The sequence below is a fragment of the Urocitellus parryii genome, chromosome 3, assembly GCF_045843805.1.
Source record: "Urocitellus parryii isolate mUroPar1 chromosome 3, mUroPar1.hap1, whole genome shotgun sequence".
NCBI lineage: Eukaryota > Metazoa > Chordata > Mammalia > Rodentia > Sciuridae > Urocitellus > Urocitellus parryii.
In genome coordinates, this window is record NC_135533.1 from 67,756,103 (window position 1) to 67,775,463 (window position 19,361).

Genomic DNA, 19,361 nt, shown 5'->3' on the forward strand with positions numbered 1-19,361 from the left:
ACATATGACATACAAAATATGTCATCCAAAATCAAATTGCTTCTTACCACTTCATTCCTAAAACCTCTAAGATGCCATAGTGCCTCATCTAGATTCCTATAATAATCTCACTCATCTGTTCTCAGCCATATCTCTGACAGCCTATTTCACACATAGCAGCTTGAATGATCTTTTTACATGTAATTCATGTTATTTCTGTGCTCCAAACTCTCCATGGCTTTCATCTCATTCAGATGAAAAGGCAAAATCGTTAACTTGTTCTGAAAAGCACCTTGTGATCTGCCACACTCCAACCATCTGACCTCTGTGTCCTCATCCCTACCATGTCTCCCTTTTCTTTGACCACGCCCATCTGTATGCTCCTTGCAGGCCTTTGTATTTGTCATTCCCTGTGTCCAGGAGCTCTTTCTCCAGTTATCTGCATTGCTTGACTCTGCTCCTCACTCTAGCATTGTTCGTTGATATCACCCCATTCTGTAACCTATTTTTCTTTCTAGACTTATCACCACCTGCCATGTATTTGTATAATCTCTATCTTAGTCCATAGGAACAGGAACTCTTGTGGTTTTGGTCTCTGATGTATTCCTGGTATCTGGATCAGGGATAAACATAAGAAGGACTGAATAAATATTTGCTGGAAAAATGAGTGAACACCACATGGCTTGGCATAGATTCAGTGTTAAATAAACAACAATTTGAAAATTAGCCATTAGACAAGAGATTCTTAACCCTGACTACACATTGAAACCTGGTGCCTGGACCCTCCTCAGAGATTTCTAATCTGGAAATATACTACTGATTTATCATTCTAATATGCAGTTGAGCTGACAATCACTTCATTTAGACTATGAGTTCCTAAAAGAAAAGAATTATTTTTTTTCACAATTCTTTTCATAGTTTAAGGTGTTATAAATCTGCTTTTGGAACTTGATAAAACTAAGCATTGAAGGTTCAGTTTAGCAGTCATTTAAACAAAGGATGCAGGTAAAACACACAATTAGATGAAAAATTATAACTATGCTTCTCCACGGGTAAGATTGCAGGTGATTGTCATCTCTTCTGCTTGTTCAAATTATTCAAATTGTTTATAACAAGTATATTACTTCTGTTTACAGAAAAATGAGAATTAATAAAAGTAAATGTGGATATGATCACTCAGACAAGACATACACAATAAAAAGAGAAAAAGACCAAAAGTACAACTCTGACATAACTGACATTTTAGAAAACGCAAGGCAACTATGGCTAGCTAAGAAAAATAGGACATAACAATGAGAGATACAAAATTGCAGACTAGGAAAGCACGAAGGAGCAGCCTAGAAGCAGGGGCAAGTGCTACAGAGAGATAGAGTACACTGAGCATTAAAACAAACAAACAAACAAACAAAAAACCCACTGGTGGAGATTTAGGAAAAAACCACCAGAATTAAAAACTAGACTTAAGGACTTGAAAGAGAGGAGCAAATTATGGAAATAAAGGTAGAGTCTGGTTTTGAAAGGATGGCCAAGACTCATAACTGAAAAGAAGGTCAGGTTAAATACTAGCCTGCCTTTACCTATGTTCACCATAGAGATGCAGAACTCACCACCATCATGTCAAGTGAGCTACGCACATTCTCCCTGTCCTGCCAAGGTCATCACCTTCTGCTACAGAAGGTGAACTCTAAGAAGAGATAAACCTAGATTGAGACATGTCATCCAGTCATAGGATGTGTACCAATATGCTTTGTTTTCCAGAAACAAAATAATATTAAGAAGAAGAAAACCATTTTGGAACTCCCAAACTTGCAGAACTATCATTAATCTAAAAGAATTCTTATCCTGCTCTAAATTCAAACATATCAACCAAACTCTCATCACTTCCACCAAAAATAAATAGATAAAACCTAGCTATTTTGCTGTATTTACTTATAGCAATATAATTTCAAATAATATACATATATATTTAATTGTCCTTCCAATTAAACACAAAATCTGCTTTCATTATCCAGAATATGCAACTGCCCATTACATTACCATGAACTACACAAAGTCCTCCTTTTAACCTCTGAAAGAGTGCTATGTGATCCACCATTCATACCTACCTGCACTCTGAGAGCATGTGTTCATTAATTGATAATGAAATGATATATAGGCAGTCAGGCAGACTACTCAAAACAAGCATATGTACACTGACTAACTGAATGATTAGTTCTTCAAAAATGAAGAAAGCAAGAGAATATATCTGAAAAGCACTAAATACAGAGTGAAGCATAAAATCCCCTCCAGAAATGACTCCCAGAATTTCATCATTCCCACAGGGCTTACATATTGTAGACTGCTGCTGCTGAACTTAATAAACAACCTATTTGGATAATGAATGTTCATGGATTAAATTATCATATTGGAGTTTAATAGATAGCTTATGGAATAACAAATTGTGGTACAACCATTAATAGAATACTAGCCAGCAATAAAAAGAAATGAACTTGATACACATCACAATAGAATAAACTTCAAAATTATTAGACCAAATTGAAAGAGGCCAGCCCCTCCCCCACAAAAAATGCATGCCATATGACTCCATTTATCTATAATTCTAGAAAAGGCAACTGCATCTGGAATAACAGAAAGCATATATCAATAATTGGCTGCCTGGAATAGAGGGAGGGTTTGATTACAAAAGGAGCCAGAAATTTTTTCATGATGTTGAAAATCACTATCTTGAGTATAATGATAGTTTCATAAGTGTATACAATGTCAAAACTGACCAAAATGTATACTCCAATATTCATAGTTTAGTATACTTCAAATAGTCTTCTATAACCTCTTTTTAAATTGAAGCAATGGTGTAGTCTACCCATAATTTATGCAACTAACACTTTCAAGGATTATTATCATTCACTTAAGAATAAGGAGCTGGGCACAGTGGTGCATGTCTATAATTCCAGCAGTTCAGGAAGCTGAGACAGGAGGATCTCAAGTTCAAAGCCAGCCTCAGCAACTTAGGCCCTAAGCAATTCAGTGAGAACCTGTATCTAAATAAAATGTGAAAAAAAGGACTGGGGATGTGACTCAGTTGTTAAGTGCCCTGGAGTTCAATCCTCAGAACAACAACAAAATAATACAAAATGTTTGAGAGGCTGAGCCAGGAGGATCATGAGTTCAAAGCCAGGCTCCAAAACTTAGGAAGGTCCTAAGCAACATAGCAAGACCAGGTCTCAAAATTTAAGATAAATAAATTAATTAATTAAAAATAAATAAAACAGGCTGGAGATGTGGCTCAGTGGTTATGTACCCCTAGATTCAATCCTCAGTACAAAAAAAAAAAAGATTGCATGCGGTTTTATAATATGGTTTTATATGATACTGCATGCTTTTCTTTCATTCAAAGATTTCTCAGCTGTTCTTGCTCATTTAGTCTTCTGGTTCAACCTCAGAATACTTTCGAAAAGTTTTGCAATTTCCTTTGGATTCTCTTAAATCTGCTTATTTAGGAAAAATGTCATCTTTGTAGCAGTATCGTGGTTTTGAGGGCATAGTCAGCTTTAGTATTTATTGAGACATTCTGTATCTCTCGGCCTTTGTATTTCTCACTATTTTATTTGGTTGATGCCCCCTGCAATTTAACCTTTTAACTAATTTTTCCCTGAAAAGTCCTTGAAACAATGACTAAACATTTAGAATAATGCCTGGACTATAATTACTGTGGAAAAATCTCAAAAGAAAAAAGGAATAAAAATAACAAAAACATTAAAATGTGATAAAAAGAACTACAGACCATCAACTTTTTTCTCTGATTTTTCCTTAGTATACATTGTTTTTTCAACGATGGTGTTCTGCCTTTTTGGTTTTGAAATGTTGCATGTCTGGTTTCATATGACATAGTCCTATCATACACTTGTTCCAACTTAATTTACCTTTTCATTATATCCTTTATTTCCAGAACCGTACAGAAAAAAAAAAAAAAAAAACAGTACCAGAAAATGCCCTTAGTCTACTACTTATCACACGTTGCTTACATGGTAGAATCACAGACAGCTCTGTTTTTTAGAACAAATTCTCCAAAATCAAGAATCTGGTAGAGACAGAATGAGACCACCTCAGCTCATCAGCAAAACATGAGAAGGAAGTCTGTCTGCCAAAAGACATTGGGCTAGGGACTCTGCACAGAGAAGCCATCCTCAAGAGAAGAGGCTCAACAGCCACCTCACACCTTGTATTTGGGTAGCGCAGCAGTACACAGAGCTCTCCTTATTGAAACATGTGGAAAACTGGCATCTACCCTGGAGACAAAAGATTTCTGAAACACATGAGAAAGGAAGTACTACTTTGAGAAAAATGAATGATTGGAAAATGATGACTACCAAGGAAAAAGTTGTAAATAGCTGCTTGGTGCACAATACATAGCTTCTAAGAATCAATTATGCCAAATGGTGAACATGTATCAGTTCTGTAGAGGGAGAGGTAGCAGGAAGACAAATACATCCAATCTTTATGGCTGGCCAGTTTTGTCATTTTTTTTGCAAGTTATTAATTACCTTTGAATTTCATTTTCTTCATCTCTAAATGTAGAGATATGTATTGCTGTGAGGTACTATTAATATAAGTAATATGTTTCATGTGCTTAACTTCTCAATAAATGGTACATGATGTCAAGAAAAACAAAGATAACTAATCAAAACATTAGAATTAACAAGACAGCTCTGTAAGAAACTAAATATTCATTTGTAAAAAAAAACAATGATTTTTCAGGGAAAAATCAATTAAAAGGTTAAATTGTAGGGGGTATTAACCAAATAAAATAGTGAGAAATACAAAGGCCGAGAGATACAGAATGTTTCAATAAATACTAAAGCTGACTATGCCCTCGAAACCAAGATAATGCTACAAAGATGACATTTTTCCTAAATAAGCAGACTTAAGAGAATCCAAAGGAAATTGCAAAACTTTTCGAAAGTATTCTGAGGTTGAACCAGAAGACTAAATGAGCAAGAACAGCTGAGAAATCTTTGAATGAAAGAAAAGCATGCAGTATCATATAAAACCATATTATAAAACTGCATACAATTTTTTTTTGGTACTGGGGATTGAACCTAGGGGTACTTAACCACCAAGCCACACCCCCAGCCCTTTTTATTTTTTGTTTTGAAACAGGATCTCACTAAGTTGCTTAGGGGCTCACTAAGTTTCTGAGGCTGGCTTTAAACTTGAAATCCTCCTGCCTCAGCCTCCAGAGTCCCCGGGATTATAGGCATGTTCCACCATGCTCAGCTTTTTGTGCTATCTTGGTCCCAAAAACAGTCCAAAAGAAATCATATTAATGTGTATCATGTGATAGATATATATAGATATATAGATATATATATCACATATATATATAAAATAGTATCATGTGTTTTATATATATATATAATAGTATCATGTGTTATATAATAGATTTTAAAGAATATATGTTCATATATACTCACATATAAAAACATGGCATAGAAAGTAAGTCAAAAGAGAAAGAATGAATTATATATTGTTCAAATTACTGATTATAAAAACTGACTATCCAGAGGACAAAGAGACTCATAGTATCCCTAAAAAAATTTTAATGAGTCAAAATATGGAAATAAGTTTACAGTATATTTTTAGATACAAAAGAAAATCACACTATATTCATTGAATATTCCCATTTTGTGAATGTGTAGATGTGTGTAATGTAATATATGCAAAGAACACTTGATAACATATGATAGAGGCAATACAGATTAAGAGTAGATGCTAGGTAGCAGCTTGGGATCATAAGTAACAGTCATACTAGAAAATGTTAGGATCACACTCATTATAGTTTGCAGGATGAGTGAGTTAATACACAAAAAGCACTTAAAATTTTACCTGGCTATTGTTTTTTTTTATTATTTATTATTCCTATAATAAATGCTAAACTATTAAGATTAGTATTATTTAGTGGGGTTATGCATATTTTTATTGCTTCATTTTTCTAGAATGCTCATATATTGCTTTTCATTTTAAAAAGTGACAAATGCAAAAAAAAATGAAACAAAAAAGAGCAGATTGTGCTAATATTTATCTGCTCTTTAGCTAGAGAGGCACTTTCCTAGCATAACAGGCTCAGAAATGTTAAAGCATCAATTATTATTTTGGCTCAAGTCATTTCCTAGTAAGCATTATTGATAAGTTCAAGAACTATCAAGTAGAAGTATATATTAAGCTTACATTTGACAGAGCCAATTCTTTCCGTTCTCAATTTTAGGATATGAGATTAATGTCAAAAGGGCATGTTTTATGTTTACATTGTTGCAATCTTAGAATAAAGTGCTAAGCATGACAGAATAAGAAAGAATGTTCTAGGACTAAAGCTCCAAGGACAGATTGAATCCACCCTGGTAATAGAGGCACAGGGCAGTAACCAAAACTCATTGTTTCCATGGACCCAACCCAGGCCAAAAGGCCCTTCAAAGCAGGAACCCTGAATGTTCAGAGTACAAAGAAGCAGTTCCAACAGATATAAAACACTTTCCTGGATGAACTCAGTCCTGCATTCTTCTGTCTGCTACCTACTAATCCAAATCTTGTACTCTAAATTAGCATGATACCAATGCCTCTTCCACACTGCACTTAATATGTTTGAAGCTCATTATTGTGGCCCCTTAAGTCTTCTCTAAGCTAAAATCCCAATTCCCCTGACTAGTCCTCACATGACACACTTTGTAAATAAGTCACCTAATTTATATCTGAAGCCAATATCACCTTATTTCAATATCCCTCTGCAAATATCATACCTAAGTTGAATTCATAACCCAAGTTAAATGTCTACCTTCCATGAATCAATCACCCTGTTCATATCAACAGAACAGAAGACTCTCCATCATTGCTCTTAGCAGTCGTGTGACATCTGTGACTTCAAAAGTACTTTTAAGTAAGATTTCCCCATCCTAAAACATGTAATTTTCAGAATAAAAAAGAACAGTCTACTTTTAAAATAATTATGTTTGTTTGCTCATTATTCTAACCTTTCAAAATCACTTTGAATCCCAATTCTTCTTTCCAACTCATTAGGCATGCTTCCCAGCTTTTGATTTTAAAAAAATTTGATAGCCTTCTCAAAAGGAAAGTATTGGTTTAAAATGGTAGTAGTAAAACATTTACAGGACAGAGATTAGATAATAAGGCTAAAAATACTGCATTGGCAAATTTCCTCCAGCTTAGCATCAATTCCTTAAATTAATAACCTCAGTGTACATTTGTTTAAAAAGCCAAGAATCTGCCCAGTATCCCACCATTGATCACAAATTTCTATATCTTGACCATAAGGATATGAGACCAATACAAATGCCTTGCTGAATATGAGAAAAACCATGTCTATATCATACTCCAGATTTACTGGTGCCCTCCCCATCAACCTCTAGCAAGTTCCTATGCTAATTAATCACACTCCACTAGCTGTGCCTCCTCAGTATCATCAAATGCTTCTCACTCTGCTTGCTCCTTAAATGCTGGCATTTCCCTAAGCACCCTCCTCAATACACTGCTCTTGCTATATGCTCACAGCCTAGGTGATCTCGTCAACACCCATAGCTTTAATTGCCTCTCATGAACTCATGGCTCCCAAGCTGTCCCAGCTGCATTCCTGTACCTCTAACTGTCTCCAGGAGACCATATTTTAAGTGTCCCATGGGCATTTAAAACTCTGAATGTGCAACACTGAACTCATTCCACTTTTGCCCAGCTTCTTCCTACCTAGAAGTCATGGGAGACTGAAATTTATCACTCAGTCACAGACTCCTAAAGATGGGATCTCTTTAATAGCTGTCAAATCCATCTCCTCCCACCCTCTCCATTTGCTGAGCTCTGGGTTTTCATTTGTCTGCTGCTTCTCCCATAAGGAGAATAAAACAGTCGCCTAACTGATCTTCCTGCCTTAAATATAATACCCTTTTTATCTTCCTCTACTCTCAGAAACAACAATCTTTCTGCCTTACAAACCCCTCAGTCTCTGCCTTCCTCTTCACCTATGCACCTCTTGCCACTCCCACCCACATGCCATTCATACTGGCCCTTGAACTGGCCATATTATTTAATTCCTTTCTACTGTTGCACACCTTTATCTTCAACTGCCATATGTGGGCTGCTGCATATCCTATAAAGCTCTTCTGAAAATCCTTCAAAACTGAGTTGAAACATCACTTGTGCTGCAGAGCTCCTTAGTTTGATTCATTTGCTCCTTCTGTGGTTCTTTACAACCCTGTGCACAACTTCATATCTGCATTTAATAACCATCTGTCCCATAATCACATATTTTCAGTTTTTCTATGAGAAATATATGATATGAACTTATTAAATGCTAGATAAGCAAATAAACACATGACCACTGAAAAAGAAATAACAAAGAATTAAATACTTCTATTTTGAAATTTCAAAAACACACTTATAGAAAAAAAATGCCAACCCAAATCCAAAATTTCTTAGACACCCTGCAATGGCTTCAACATTTTTCTTACCCAAATACACGAAAAATTTCATATATTTCAGAAATTTAATAAGGTACTATGTACCAAATATTTATTTCTAAAAAATTAAAATATTTTTAATGTCAATTTGATATGTTAAGGGAATAATTCCATATTATTGTATAGTCTAAATAAATAATTGCTTTTTCTAGGATTTATATATCTCAAAACACCTAGAAGAAAAATCAAAGGAATATTTTCAGTGCACATATGTTATCTGTACTATAAAATAAGAGCCACATAATAAGAAAAACAAAAATACCTAAGTAAAAATTCTATAAAAGGGAAATATGAAAAGCTAAGTGACATTTCTCTAAGCACACTAACAAGTGATTACATTACAATGACATAGCATTTTCTACCATCAAATTAGTAAAAAAGTAACAGTTTTCAATATTGGCTAGGGTATAGTTTATATCCTCCAGAATGAGGCTATCATTCATATCCAGCAGAAATCTTAGATCTATCTTAGTAATCTTAGATCTATAGTAATAAATCTTAGTAATCTATTTAGATAATTAGAAACTCAGATAATTGGGGAAGGGGATGTTACTGGGGACTGAACTCAGGGGCGCTCAACCACTGAACCACATCCCCAGTCCTATTTTGTATTTTATTTAGAGACAGGGTCTCACTGAGTTGCATAGTGCCTCACTTTTTCTGAGGCTGGCTTTGAACTTACAATCCTCCTGCGTCAGCCTCCAGAGCGACTGGAATTACAGGCATGCACCACCACACAGAAACTCAGGTAATTTTTCACATTGCTATTTATTGTAAACATCTTATACTACAATTAAAAACAACCTACTTATCAAAAATTAAATTTATTCACACACACACACACACACACACACACATACATATAGTACCAGGCACTGTCCAAGTATGTGTGTGTGTGTGTGTGTGTGTGTGTGTGTGTGTGTTTACACATACATAAACATTTTATGGAGCTTACAATTACTGAGAGAGGGAGGAGTCATAAATAGTATAAGTGATTCAAATATATTTTATTATGGATACTGAAAGTGCTACAGAGAAAACTAAAAGCATGAAATGGATGTAGAGAGGAAGGGGTTGGGATTTTAAACAGGTGGCTAAGGAAAGCCTGACTGAGAAGGTAATGATTGAATAGAAACCTGAAGTACATGATGAAGAAAGCCTCCTAAAATACCTGAGGGAAGAGTGTTCTAGGTAGAAGAAAGAGACAATAGAAAATATGTTATATGAGAAAAGAGCTCATATAACATTTTCTAGAAAGAGCAAGGAGACCAGGGTAGGTAAAGCAGAGTGAAAAATAGGAGGTACTTCTATTTAAATGTGCTTCCCAAAGTTCATGCATTAGAAACTTAATCCCTAATGCAGTGTTCTGGAGGTGGGGCCTGAACAGGAGGCATCCAGGTCATGAAGGCTCCACTCTATGAAGGGACCATGCTATTATCACAGGAGTGAGTTTGTTGTAAAAGGGAAAGTTCAGGCCCCTCTTGCTCATTCTTGCTCTCTCTTACCACTTCACCTTCAGTGGTACAGCAAGAGGCCTTCACCAGATGCAGCTCTTTAGTTTTCAACTTTTTCACCCCCAGAACTGTTAGCCAAACATTTTATTTTTTATAAATCAACCCATCTGTAATATTCTGATGTAGCAGGACAAAACAGAGTAAGACAGGGAGAGTGATAATAGGTGATATTCAAGGCTTCAAAAAGGCCCAAAGGACCACCATCAGAGCTGTGATTCTGAATGAAGTCTTATAAGGGTTTCAAGCTGAAGAATAACATGATCTTACATATGTTTTAATGTGATCTCTTGGCTGTACTGAACCATCAAAATGGGAAGTTATCACAAAAGCTCAAGTAAAATATGATAGTGTTGTAATCCAGAAGTCACAGGCAAAGTGGTACAAGTCCCAAATCTAGCTATTTTAAAGCACAGACAAGAGAAACTGCTAATAGGTTGGATGAAAGATACTGAAGACAAACAAGTAGATGGAGCCTCAAGGGAGCTACACCTAAATAAAATAGGGAGGAGTTGCACCTAAATAAAATAGGGAAATTCTGAGTAGGTTTGGAGCAAGTATTAGGAACTCAGTTTGGGAATATGAGATTTGAGCTACCTATTCAAGTGTTAAAAGGCTATGTTTGATAGGAATCCAGGGATGGTCCACACAGGAGATGTAAATTTGGGAGCTATCCACAAGTCAGTGTTATTTAAATCCAAGAGGCTGAGTGACATCGCCAATAGTGTGAGAATGACAGAAAAGATGGAAAGGCCAAGGATTGAGCCCTGAAATGTGCCCATGGAAAGAAGTCAGGGAGACAAGGAGGCCCTTCAAAGACTAAAAAGGATGATAATGGGGTAAGAGAAAAACCAGGAGTATTGTTTGCCTGAAACCAAGTGAACATTTTAGTGAAGACAGGGCAATTTACTCACTACTTTTATAGTTAGGAAAGAGTACTCCTAAAGAATACTTTGGTAAATAAATAATTAGTCTACCTATATTCTCTCTTTCTTTCACCCTTCAACCCAATACCATAGAAACATTGCTCTTCACTTATGAGAACTATAACCAATATTACCCATTGCACTGGAATTCATAAAGAATTTTCAAATGCATTAGCTTGATCCTCACAGCAACTCTTAACACAGAAGAGGTAGGATTTATTATCTGCATTTTCAGCAAAGAAAGATATAGAAAGGTTGATGTGTTCAAAGGCGCATAGACCAGTGGCAAGACTCAGGTTTGAATCAGGTTCTTTAATTATTATCAATACTGCTTATACTCCATCAAAAGACACTTGTATCAGGGAAAAAATGTAAACACCCACACACCCACACACACACACACACACACACCCACACACACACACACACACACACACACACACACACACACACCTGTAAGTAGCAAACATTGGAAAATATTTATCAAGAAGACTGCCCATCCTCTCTTAATATTACTAGGTATTTCTATTCTAATACATTTCTAGGGAAAGATATTTATTGATTTCCATGATTGCTGCTTCTATCAGCCTGTGAGCTCCTACAGCTTAGTAACAAAATCCTCTGCATCTTATTTTAAGTGTTTTGCATGGATACTGGTATATAGAAGGTAACACAGAAACACTGGCTGAGGTTCTTCATAAGAACAGGAGAGGTCTGGGGTTGTGGCGCAGTGGTGGAGTCTGGCCTAGCACATATGAGGAACTGGGTTTAATACACAGCACCAAATAAAAATGAATAAATAAAATATAGATATTGTGTTCATCTACAACTAAAAGAATTTTTTTTTTTAATAAAGGAGATCTCATGGCCCACTTGATGTAATTACTTAACAAATTTCTAAGATGCCCTGCAGAGCAGGAAATCAGGTGGGTGACAATTTAAGGAATTCTAGCAATGAAACAGCTCCCTGGGTTTCAGGCCACTAAACTATGTATCTTTATTCTGTGGTCCTTCTACTTCAGAGTGAAGCATATACCAGATGGGCTGCTTGTAATACAGAATGCTGGGTCTCAACCCCAGAGTTTCTGTTTCAGAAGGTTGTGTGCAGAGCCCATGAATTTGCATTTTTGATGATTTGGGGGTAATTTTGACACTACTGATCCTCCACACTTTCAGAATCAATGACCTAGAAAAGAGCCTATAAGAGCAAAGCTTTGAGTAAGGGTAACACATAGTATCTTCAAATCCAAAGTTGTAAACTAAGAATAAATTTCAGTATATTCTTATCCCTGGGTATCTATTTCAGAGTCTTAAATCTGGTTCAATTGAGAGAAGTACAAATTATGATTAAATGTACCATAAAGATCAATTCCTTCATATAGCTGAAAAATCATAAACCAACTACTTACTGCAATTTTAAGGCAATGATTAGTTCTTCCAGAGAAGAAGACCTGTGTTTTTACTTAGTTTTAAAACTCTTAAAGTGCCTTAAACAAAAATATATGTAGCTGGGTGCAGTGGCACATGCCTGTAATCCCTACGGCCCTAGAAGCTGAGGTAGAAGGATCGCAAGATCATAGCCAGCCTTAGCAAACTTAACGAGGCCCTAAGCAATGTAATGAGACCCTGTTTTTAAATAAAACATAAAAAGGTCTGGGGAATATGGCTCCATGGTTAAGCACCCTTATGTTCAATCCCTGGTACCAAATACACACACACACACACACACACACACACACACACACACACACATATATATATATATATGAAGGTATGTATATGTGTGTGTGTATGTGTGTATATATACTATACATATTTGGGGGAAACAATGTATGCGTGTTCAAAGTCTCTGGTGAAATACATGGTATCTTTGTGTGATTTTTAAAATTGTGCCCCCTTTGGGATATTAATTGGAACAAGGTACCCCTTCCTCTGAATGAATGCTGGCCTATGCCATGGCAGATGGCTGGGCACACTGAGCTCTGAATAGCTTCTAGTTCCTCCTTCCCCTCAGCTGTGTGCCCTTATACAGAACACAATTCACCAATCCACACAGGGTGACCCTATGTATATGCAACACTGTAGGACAGCATATGGATGCCAAAGAGTAAATCAAAGGTTCTTACTAAAATTCAGATAGGAAAAAAGATCTATTGCCTTTTGTAGTTCAGTAAGAGTTAAGGGAGGGTCTTGGAATTGATCTAGGCCAGGAGGCTTCTTCTGTCTGAGAAGTTCTATCACTATCAGCAATGACCTTCATACAATAAACTCCTATTCATCCTTTGGGTATTAGCTTTTCCAGAGGAATCTCTGGTCTCTTACCCCAGCTAGGGTGGCTACACTCCCACTGCACACAGTGATTTTTTTTGTTATCATGCTTGCAAATGTAAATACAGGATATGTGGGCTTGTTTTTAATCTGCCAAGAGATTACAAAACTCTATGTGGGCAAGGCCTGTGTGTGTGTGTGTGTGTGTGTGTGTGTGTGTGTATTTATTTTAGTATCCATACCTGGTACATAATTACATAACAAATATGTATTGAATACTAAAATACTATATATAACATATTCAGAAAGACAAAATAGAATTATGCATGGTTTCTTCAAAGGGAATTAAAAGGCAACCAAAATTTCACTTGTATTTTCTAACAATAAAGAATAAAAACCAAGACATTGCTGAAGAATACACTGTGAAAGGAAAGCGTGCCACTCTGTACTATGTTCTGCTATTTCCATCCCCTGTGCTAAAATATGACACTTCACAGATCTGTCAACTCTTAGTTTTACATTGTAAATATTGATGGTGTGAATACTTGCTCACATTTGCCTAAAACATGAGAAATGGTTCTGAGCATAAAAACTCAAAATGGAAAATTCACCTCCACAGGGATAACAGGCAAGATTAATTATGTTAACTGCTTAAAAACAGAAGCAGAGTCCTAACTCCTTCAGTGACAGTATAACTCTAGAATTTCTGTCACCTTTCCCCATAGCCCATGACTTACAGGGATTTCCTGCACAAAGGATATTTCTCAACTGTTTACCTCAAAGTGTGGAATAGAAAACATGGCCATTTATCATCCTTCTGATTTATGTAGACTTAGAAGCCCCACTATCTTACCAACTCTAGGAAGGCCATGTAACACAATTCTACCCTATCATCATGGCCTTACCTCCCATTAATGTTAACTCATCTCCTCTACCCCCCAGGAATTATTCTGGCACAAAGTACCAGAGACATAATTGCCAAATTCAATCTTCTCTTTTCAGTCCTCATTTTATCAGGAAGTCTTTGGGCAACTGACACAAAACCAGCCCTTTCTTCTTCAAAGCTGTTCTCCCTTACCTCAAAACTTCATTCTGTCACATTTCTCCCTTTCTAGTCATTGCTTTTGCATTTCCACAATTAGCTCAAAACCAAGTCCTATCTTTGACCTTTGTTCTCCCTGGATGATTTTGATTTCTGCTAACCCAATAGTTTCAGTGCACCTTCCCATCAAGTGATTCTGAGATCTCTGCACCAGTCCAGACCATGCTCCGGAGCAACAGGGCCTGACACCCTAACTGCTGATTTAACCACTCAAAGTCACACTCTCCAGAAGGAAGTTCCTTATCTCATCCCCCTCATACTGGATCACCTGGAGGTTAGAAGCAACTTTCTCTAATCACGCCAGAGCATCTTACTCCTTCAATCTTATATCCATTTACTGTCAATTCTATCTCCTAAATTAAGCCCTCTTACCCCCTTCATTGCTACTCCTTAATTGAGGATCTGCCATTCTTTACCTGAACTATTACAATCACCTCCTAAGAAGTCACACCTCTTTCCACCGCTCTAATGGGGCCTCCATACCATGGCCAAACTAAAGCATGTTACCCTGCTTTTTAAATCCTTACCTACCAAATGAAGATCAGCTTCTCAGCATAATAAAAGGTCCCTTGGGATCAGCTCCTGCCTGCCTCTCAGATTCATTTTCATTAAGCCTCTCATTGTACACTGTACTCCAGTGATAACCAATTATAACACAAAGCAGTTTTGTACTTCTGTCCTTTTTCAGTCTATGCTCTATATGGAAACAGCTTTCCCCAAACCAGCACACACCTGAACCTTGTCTTTTGGCAAATTCCTACTCATTTTTCATGTGTCATTTTCTTCCTCTGTAGAAAGTGTGAGTAGGATCTTTTTTGATCCTTCCCAGGAGATTTGACTGCCCCTCTCCTCTTTTGTGGCACCAAATCCCTTAATTTCAGTTGTTCATTTACATATCTGTCTCATCCTTACCTATGCATATTTTTTGTGTGTGTGATTTTACATCATGACATTTTGCCTGCAATACAGTATAAGCAGAATAAATATTTGTGAAATAAAAACTGTTGGCAAAAGTCATCATTCAATAAAGATTCAAACAGACCAGTAGAATCACATTATGCAAGATTTTAGAGCAGTGAACTAAGAATCAGCTATCACGTGATTTAATTTACCAAATTTAAATAATGCATACATAATCCACTTAGTTCTGTTCTTTTTCCTCTCATGTACTCTATCTTTTAATACCCTACTCCAACTCTGAATCATCTTCTGGCCTTTTTATTTTTTTCTTCTGGCAGCCCAATTAAGTCCTTTTATTCACTGAGTCAAAAATCCCATTTCAATTCTCAGATAGACCTATCCTCTGAACCTTTGAAGGCTGGATGTAGACCCTTGCTGAAATAATAGCATCTAGCTCTGCTAATCTAACAATAAAGAACTCTTATATTTATATAGATGTTTTCCTTTAATATATTAATCTCATCCTCACAATAAAGTAAGTAGGTCATTTTGTATTACTTTTATTTTACAATTGAAAAACAGATACCCAGAAAATACCTTCTGTAAATTCCTCCATATGAAAGCTCAAGTACTTCTGATGTATGGTCCTTTTTTTCTTTGAATACCAATTACCAAAGTCACATCCCATTCTTGTTCTTTATCTGCTGGTACATTGACTTTACATTTTTTTTTCTCTCTTCCAAACTATCACTTCCTGTTTGTGCCTATACTTCCATCCTGTTGATTTGATCACCAGCTGAACATTCCAAAGCAATCATATTTTTCTCTCCTTTTCAACTCCATAATCCAAGGACACTGATAAAGGAAGCTGATTTTTTTTTTTTTTATGAATTTCACCCCAGAGTCCAATCCTTTGCAAGAGTTTAAGTGAAACTTTTACTCATACCCAGTTGTCTTTTTGAAGGGCCTTTTTCTGCTCTCAGGCAATCATCACTAGATTACTCCCAGGCCAATTTTCTGTGCTCCCTTTCCTTTCATTGCTCTTCCCTACAACTAGGCAAGGAAACTGCTAGACTTTGTAACTTAGGTAAGCAGGAGTACTTTTATAAATGATGATGAGACAAACAAGGTTTAGAATGACCTCCAGATTTTTCCATACTCCTCAACATGCTCTCATATCAAGAGTTGGCTTTAGTTTCCATCCTCAAAACTCTCACTTTAACTGGTCTTACTCTCTTCCCCACCTCATAGCCCTATCCTTTGTATCCAGCTTTCACTTCCTCTAATATTAACAAAGAGTGCAAAGGGACAAACTCGCAGCAGTGACACACAGCAGTTACTGTAACTGTGCCTTTGTTCACAGGAGTTGGGCCCACACTTCCACAGCTGTATATCAGAAGAAAGCACTAAGCTCAAGGGCATGCCCCTCCAAATAACCTTACCCTTAAAGCCTGAAAATCCCTTGCCTTCCGTGCTTTACTCTTAAAAACAATGCCACTGTGAAACAATAAAGTTTACATATTAGCTCAGCTGGTAAGACTAGGGAAAAGCAGATATTGTCCCTGGAAGGCCACTAGGCCTTTTCTATTTCCAAAGGAACTCAATTCACAGTTAATGGTCTTAAAATTCTGTTAGTCATCAAGAGGAATATAAATGGAACTGTGACCATTTCTAAAAACACAGCTAGCCACCACAAGCAGGCTCAGTAGCATCCTCCTGTACATTTTACTATTCCTATTGTCAGAGGGAAAAGTCAAATTTGAGAGCTAAAAGGATAAATCACAGGCAATTTCTAAAAAAACAATAAAAAGCTGGGATTGACTTAACAAGGCCTTCCTGAGCCTTCTATCATCTCCCTACTTCTCTTTTCATGCTTCTGCCTTGGGTTGTAGACTTATACTCTGTTCCGACTGGGTACATGTGTATAGAACATTTGCTCATCTAAAGGATTAGTCTGGTTGTAGTGACCAAAGTATATCCTCTACTGCCCTTGACCTTCACCTATTTTGAACAGATTCTTCATTACTTAAGAATTAATGTTACAAGAAGCTTGAAGACTTTTCACTTCAGAAAACACACATTCTGCATATTGGGACTGATGGGTGTTGGAGGATGGGGGTGAAGGATAAAGTTTCTACTGTCACAACTGTTCAAACTGAAGATGTCCAAGGAGCACTCTTGGTAGAAACCTGGAAGAATGGATTATTCCCAGGTGATAAAGTTGTGGAATACATATTAAACTAATTATACTAAAAACTCTGAAATTAAATACAGCTGTTTATTGAGAGCATGCCCTGATTTCCCCTATTACAACACTTCTGTGTCTTCCCACACAAGCCTTTGATCTAATTCTCTTTCATTTCAGGCTGTCCTGGGACTTGTATTATGAGAAAGGAAGCTGAAAATCCATGGATGATGGTGATGTCAAGAATGCAGATCCTCTCTCAATCAAACCTGGGTAAAATTCAGAAGTTATAACAATCTACACAAGGAATAAGCTCTGGACTTTCTTCCCAGAGGGGATATTGGCTAACTTATTTTTGCTGCTTAAGTTCAAATGCCCCATCACCCTGATTCCTAGCAATCTTCCTAAAACCAGGACCCACCTCTCATATCCTCTTCAACATAATCATTCAAAGTAGGTCAGAAATGTTGCTTCCTTCCCCTCATTGATTTTTATTAAGAGGATGCACTTTCTAGAACATTTAAACGATAAACACCTAATACAAGTACCAAACGATGACACCCCCTGTAAATTTTTGGCACACTAAGTCATGTTCCCCTAAAACCTAGAGGAAATCTCATCACCCATAAATTATCCTTGGCTGTAAATTCACAATAATCTCAATCTATAAAATGCACAGCTGCACAGCTTCAGCCAGGTGATTAAGCACCTCCCAAAAGGAGCATATTCACTCTGTCTTTTCTAATTTTCTACATCACCAGCCCGCCTCTTCCCCTAGTACACTCTTTTTTTTTTTTTCCTAACCAATTTATATCCATATTTTGCCAGAAGAATGCCAAATGACACTACACACAGGCTTAGCAGTTCCCCAGGGCCTTATCAGGAAGGTGAGCCCAGGGAAGTAAGAGGAAAACCTTTGTAGACACTTGGGAGTGGAGAAAAGGGGGAGGCGCGGGAAACCCTCCTGAGTCTGTATCTGGGTCTCAGGAAAAACTGTAATGAGATAGTTCTCCAATTCTCACTGGCCGGGCTTCCCCAGTCTCCTCCCCTTGACGAAACGTCTCCCTCGACCCCCAAGTCCTCAAACCTGACTCTCCAAAAGAGGGCACCGCAAAGTCCTTCAGAGCCGCCCCCCCCCTGCACCCGCCCCCGAAAAAAATAAGCGCGAACAGAAAACATCACCAGATAGGCATCAAAGCCACACACCCTCTCCAGGCCAGCTACCAGGGGCGGTCAACTTCATCCCTTGAAACAAAACGAAAACCCTGTCCTCCAACAAGGAAAAAGGTGACGAAGGCAAATGAAGAAATAAACAGTCAACCCCTCCCCCGCCCTCTCGGCAAACTCCAGGTAAGGGACCAGGTGCTGCTCACCTCCTGGCAAGGAGGAAGCGGGCGGCTGGAGGAGGAGGAGGAGGAGGAGGAGGGCAAGTCCCCAGCCCAGGCCGCCTGACAGCCGGCGAAAACCCAGCAGCAAATCCAGGCGAGGCTCCAGGGCGGCGCGCGCCCGCGGCGGGGCATCCCCGCCGGCCGCCCCCGGCCCCCGCCCCGCTCCTGCAGCAGGGCGAGCAGCAGCATCTCCGTCCCGCGGTGGTCGGCCGGCGGACAGGAAGGCAGCCTCCCCGGGTGGGGCGGCAGCTCCGGTTCCCAGGCTGCGAGGAGGGTGCGCTCCCTGGGCTCCGCGCTCGCTCGCCCCTGTCAGTGCGCCTGCTGACAGCTCCGCTGCGCTGGCTGCCCGGGCAGCTGGCGCCGGTGCTCCCGTCACGCCGGAGGGAGGGACCGCGGGACGCGGGCGCGGCGCGGGGGCGGGACGCGGGGCGGGGACGCGGGCGCCGGGGAGCAGGTGGCGCGGGCAGGGGCTAAGGCCCAGCGCCGTTTGCCTGGAGGGGATGCCCTGCCACCGGAGCGGGGAGCTTCGCTGCAAGACAGAGGATGAGACAGGCCGGTGACCCCCGGAGTGTTTCCTATATCT

The 19,361-nt window shown here is 38.4% G+C and overlaps 1 protein-coding gene across 1 annotated transcript in view; it reads right to left on the bottom strand.

Moving 5' to 3' along the window:
• Elapor2 (endosome-lysosome associated apoptosis and autophagy regulator family member 2) overlaps positions 1–18,967 on the bottom strand; it is a 153,723-nt gene extending 134,756 nt beyond the window's left edge. The window contains exon 1 of the mRNA XM_026414568.2: positions 18,764–18,967. Coding sequence (XP_026270353.2) covers positions 18,764–18,967 — 204 coding nt within the window. The remainder of the gene's footprint in view (positions 1–18,763) is intronic.
• Between the last annotated feature and the right edge of the window lie 394 nt (positions 18,968–19,361).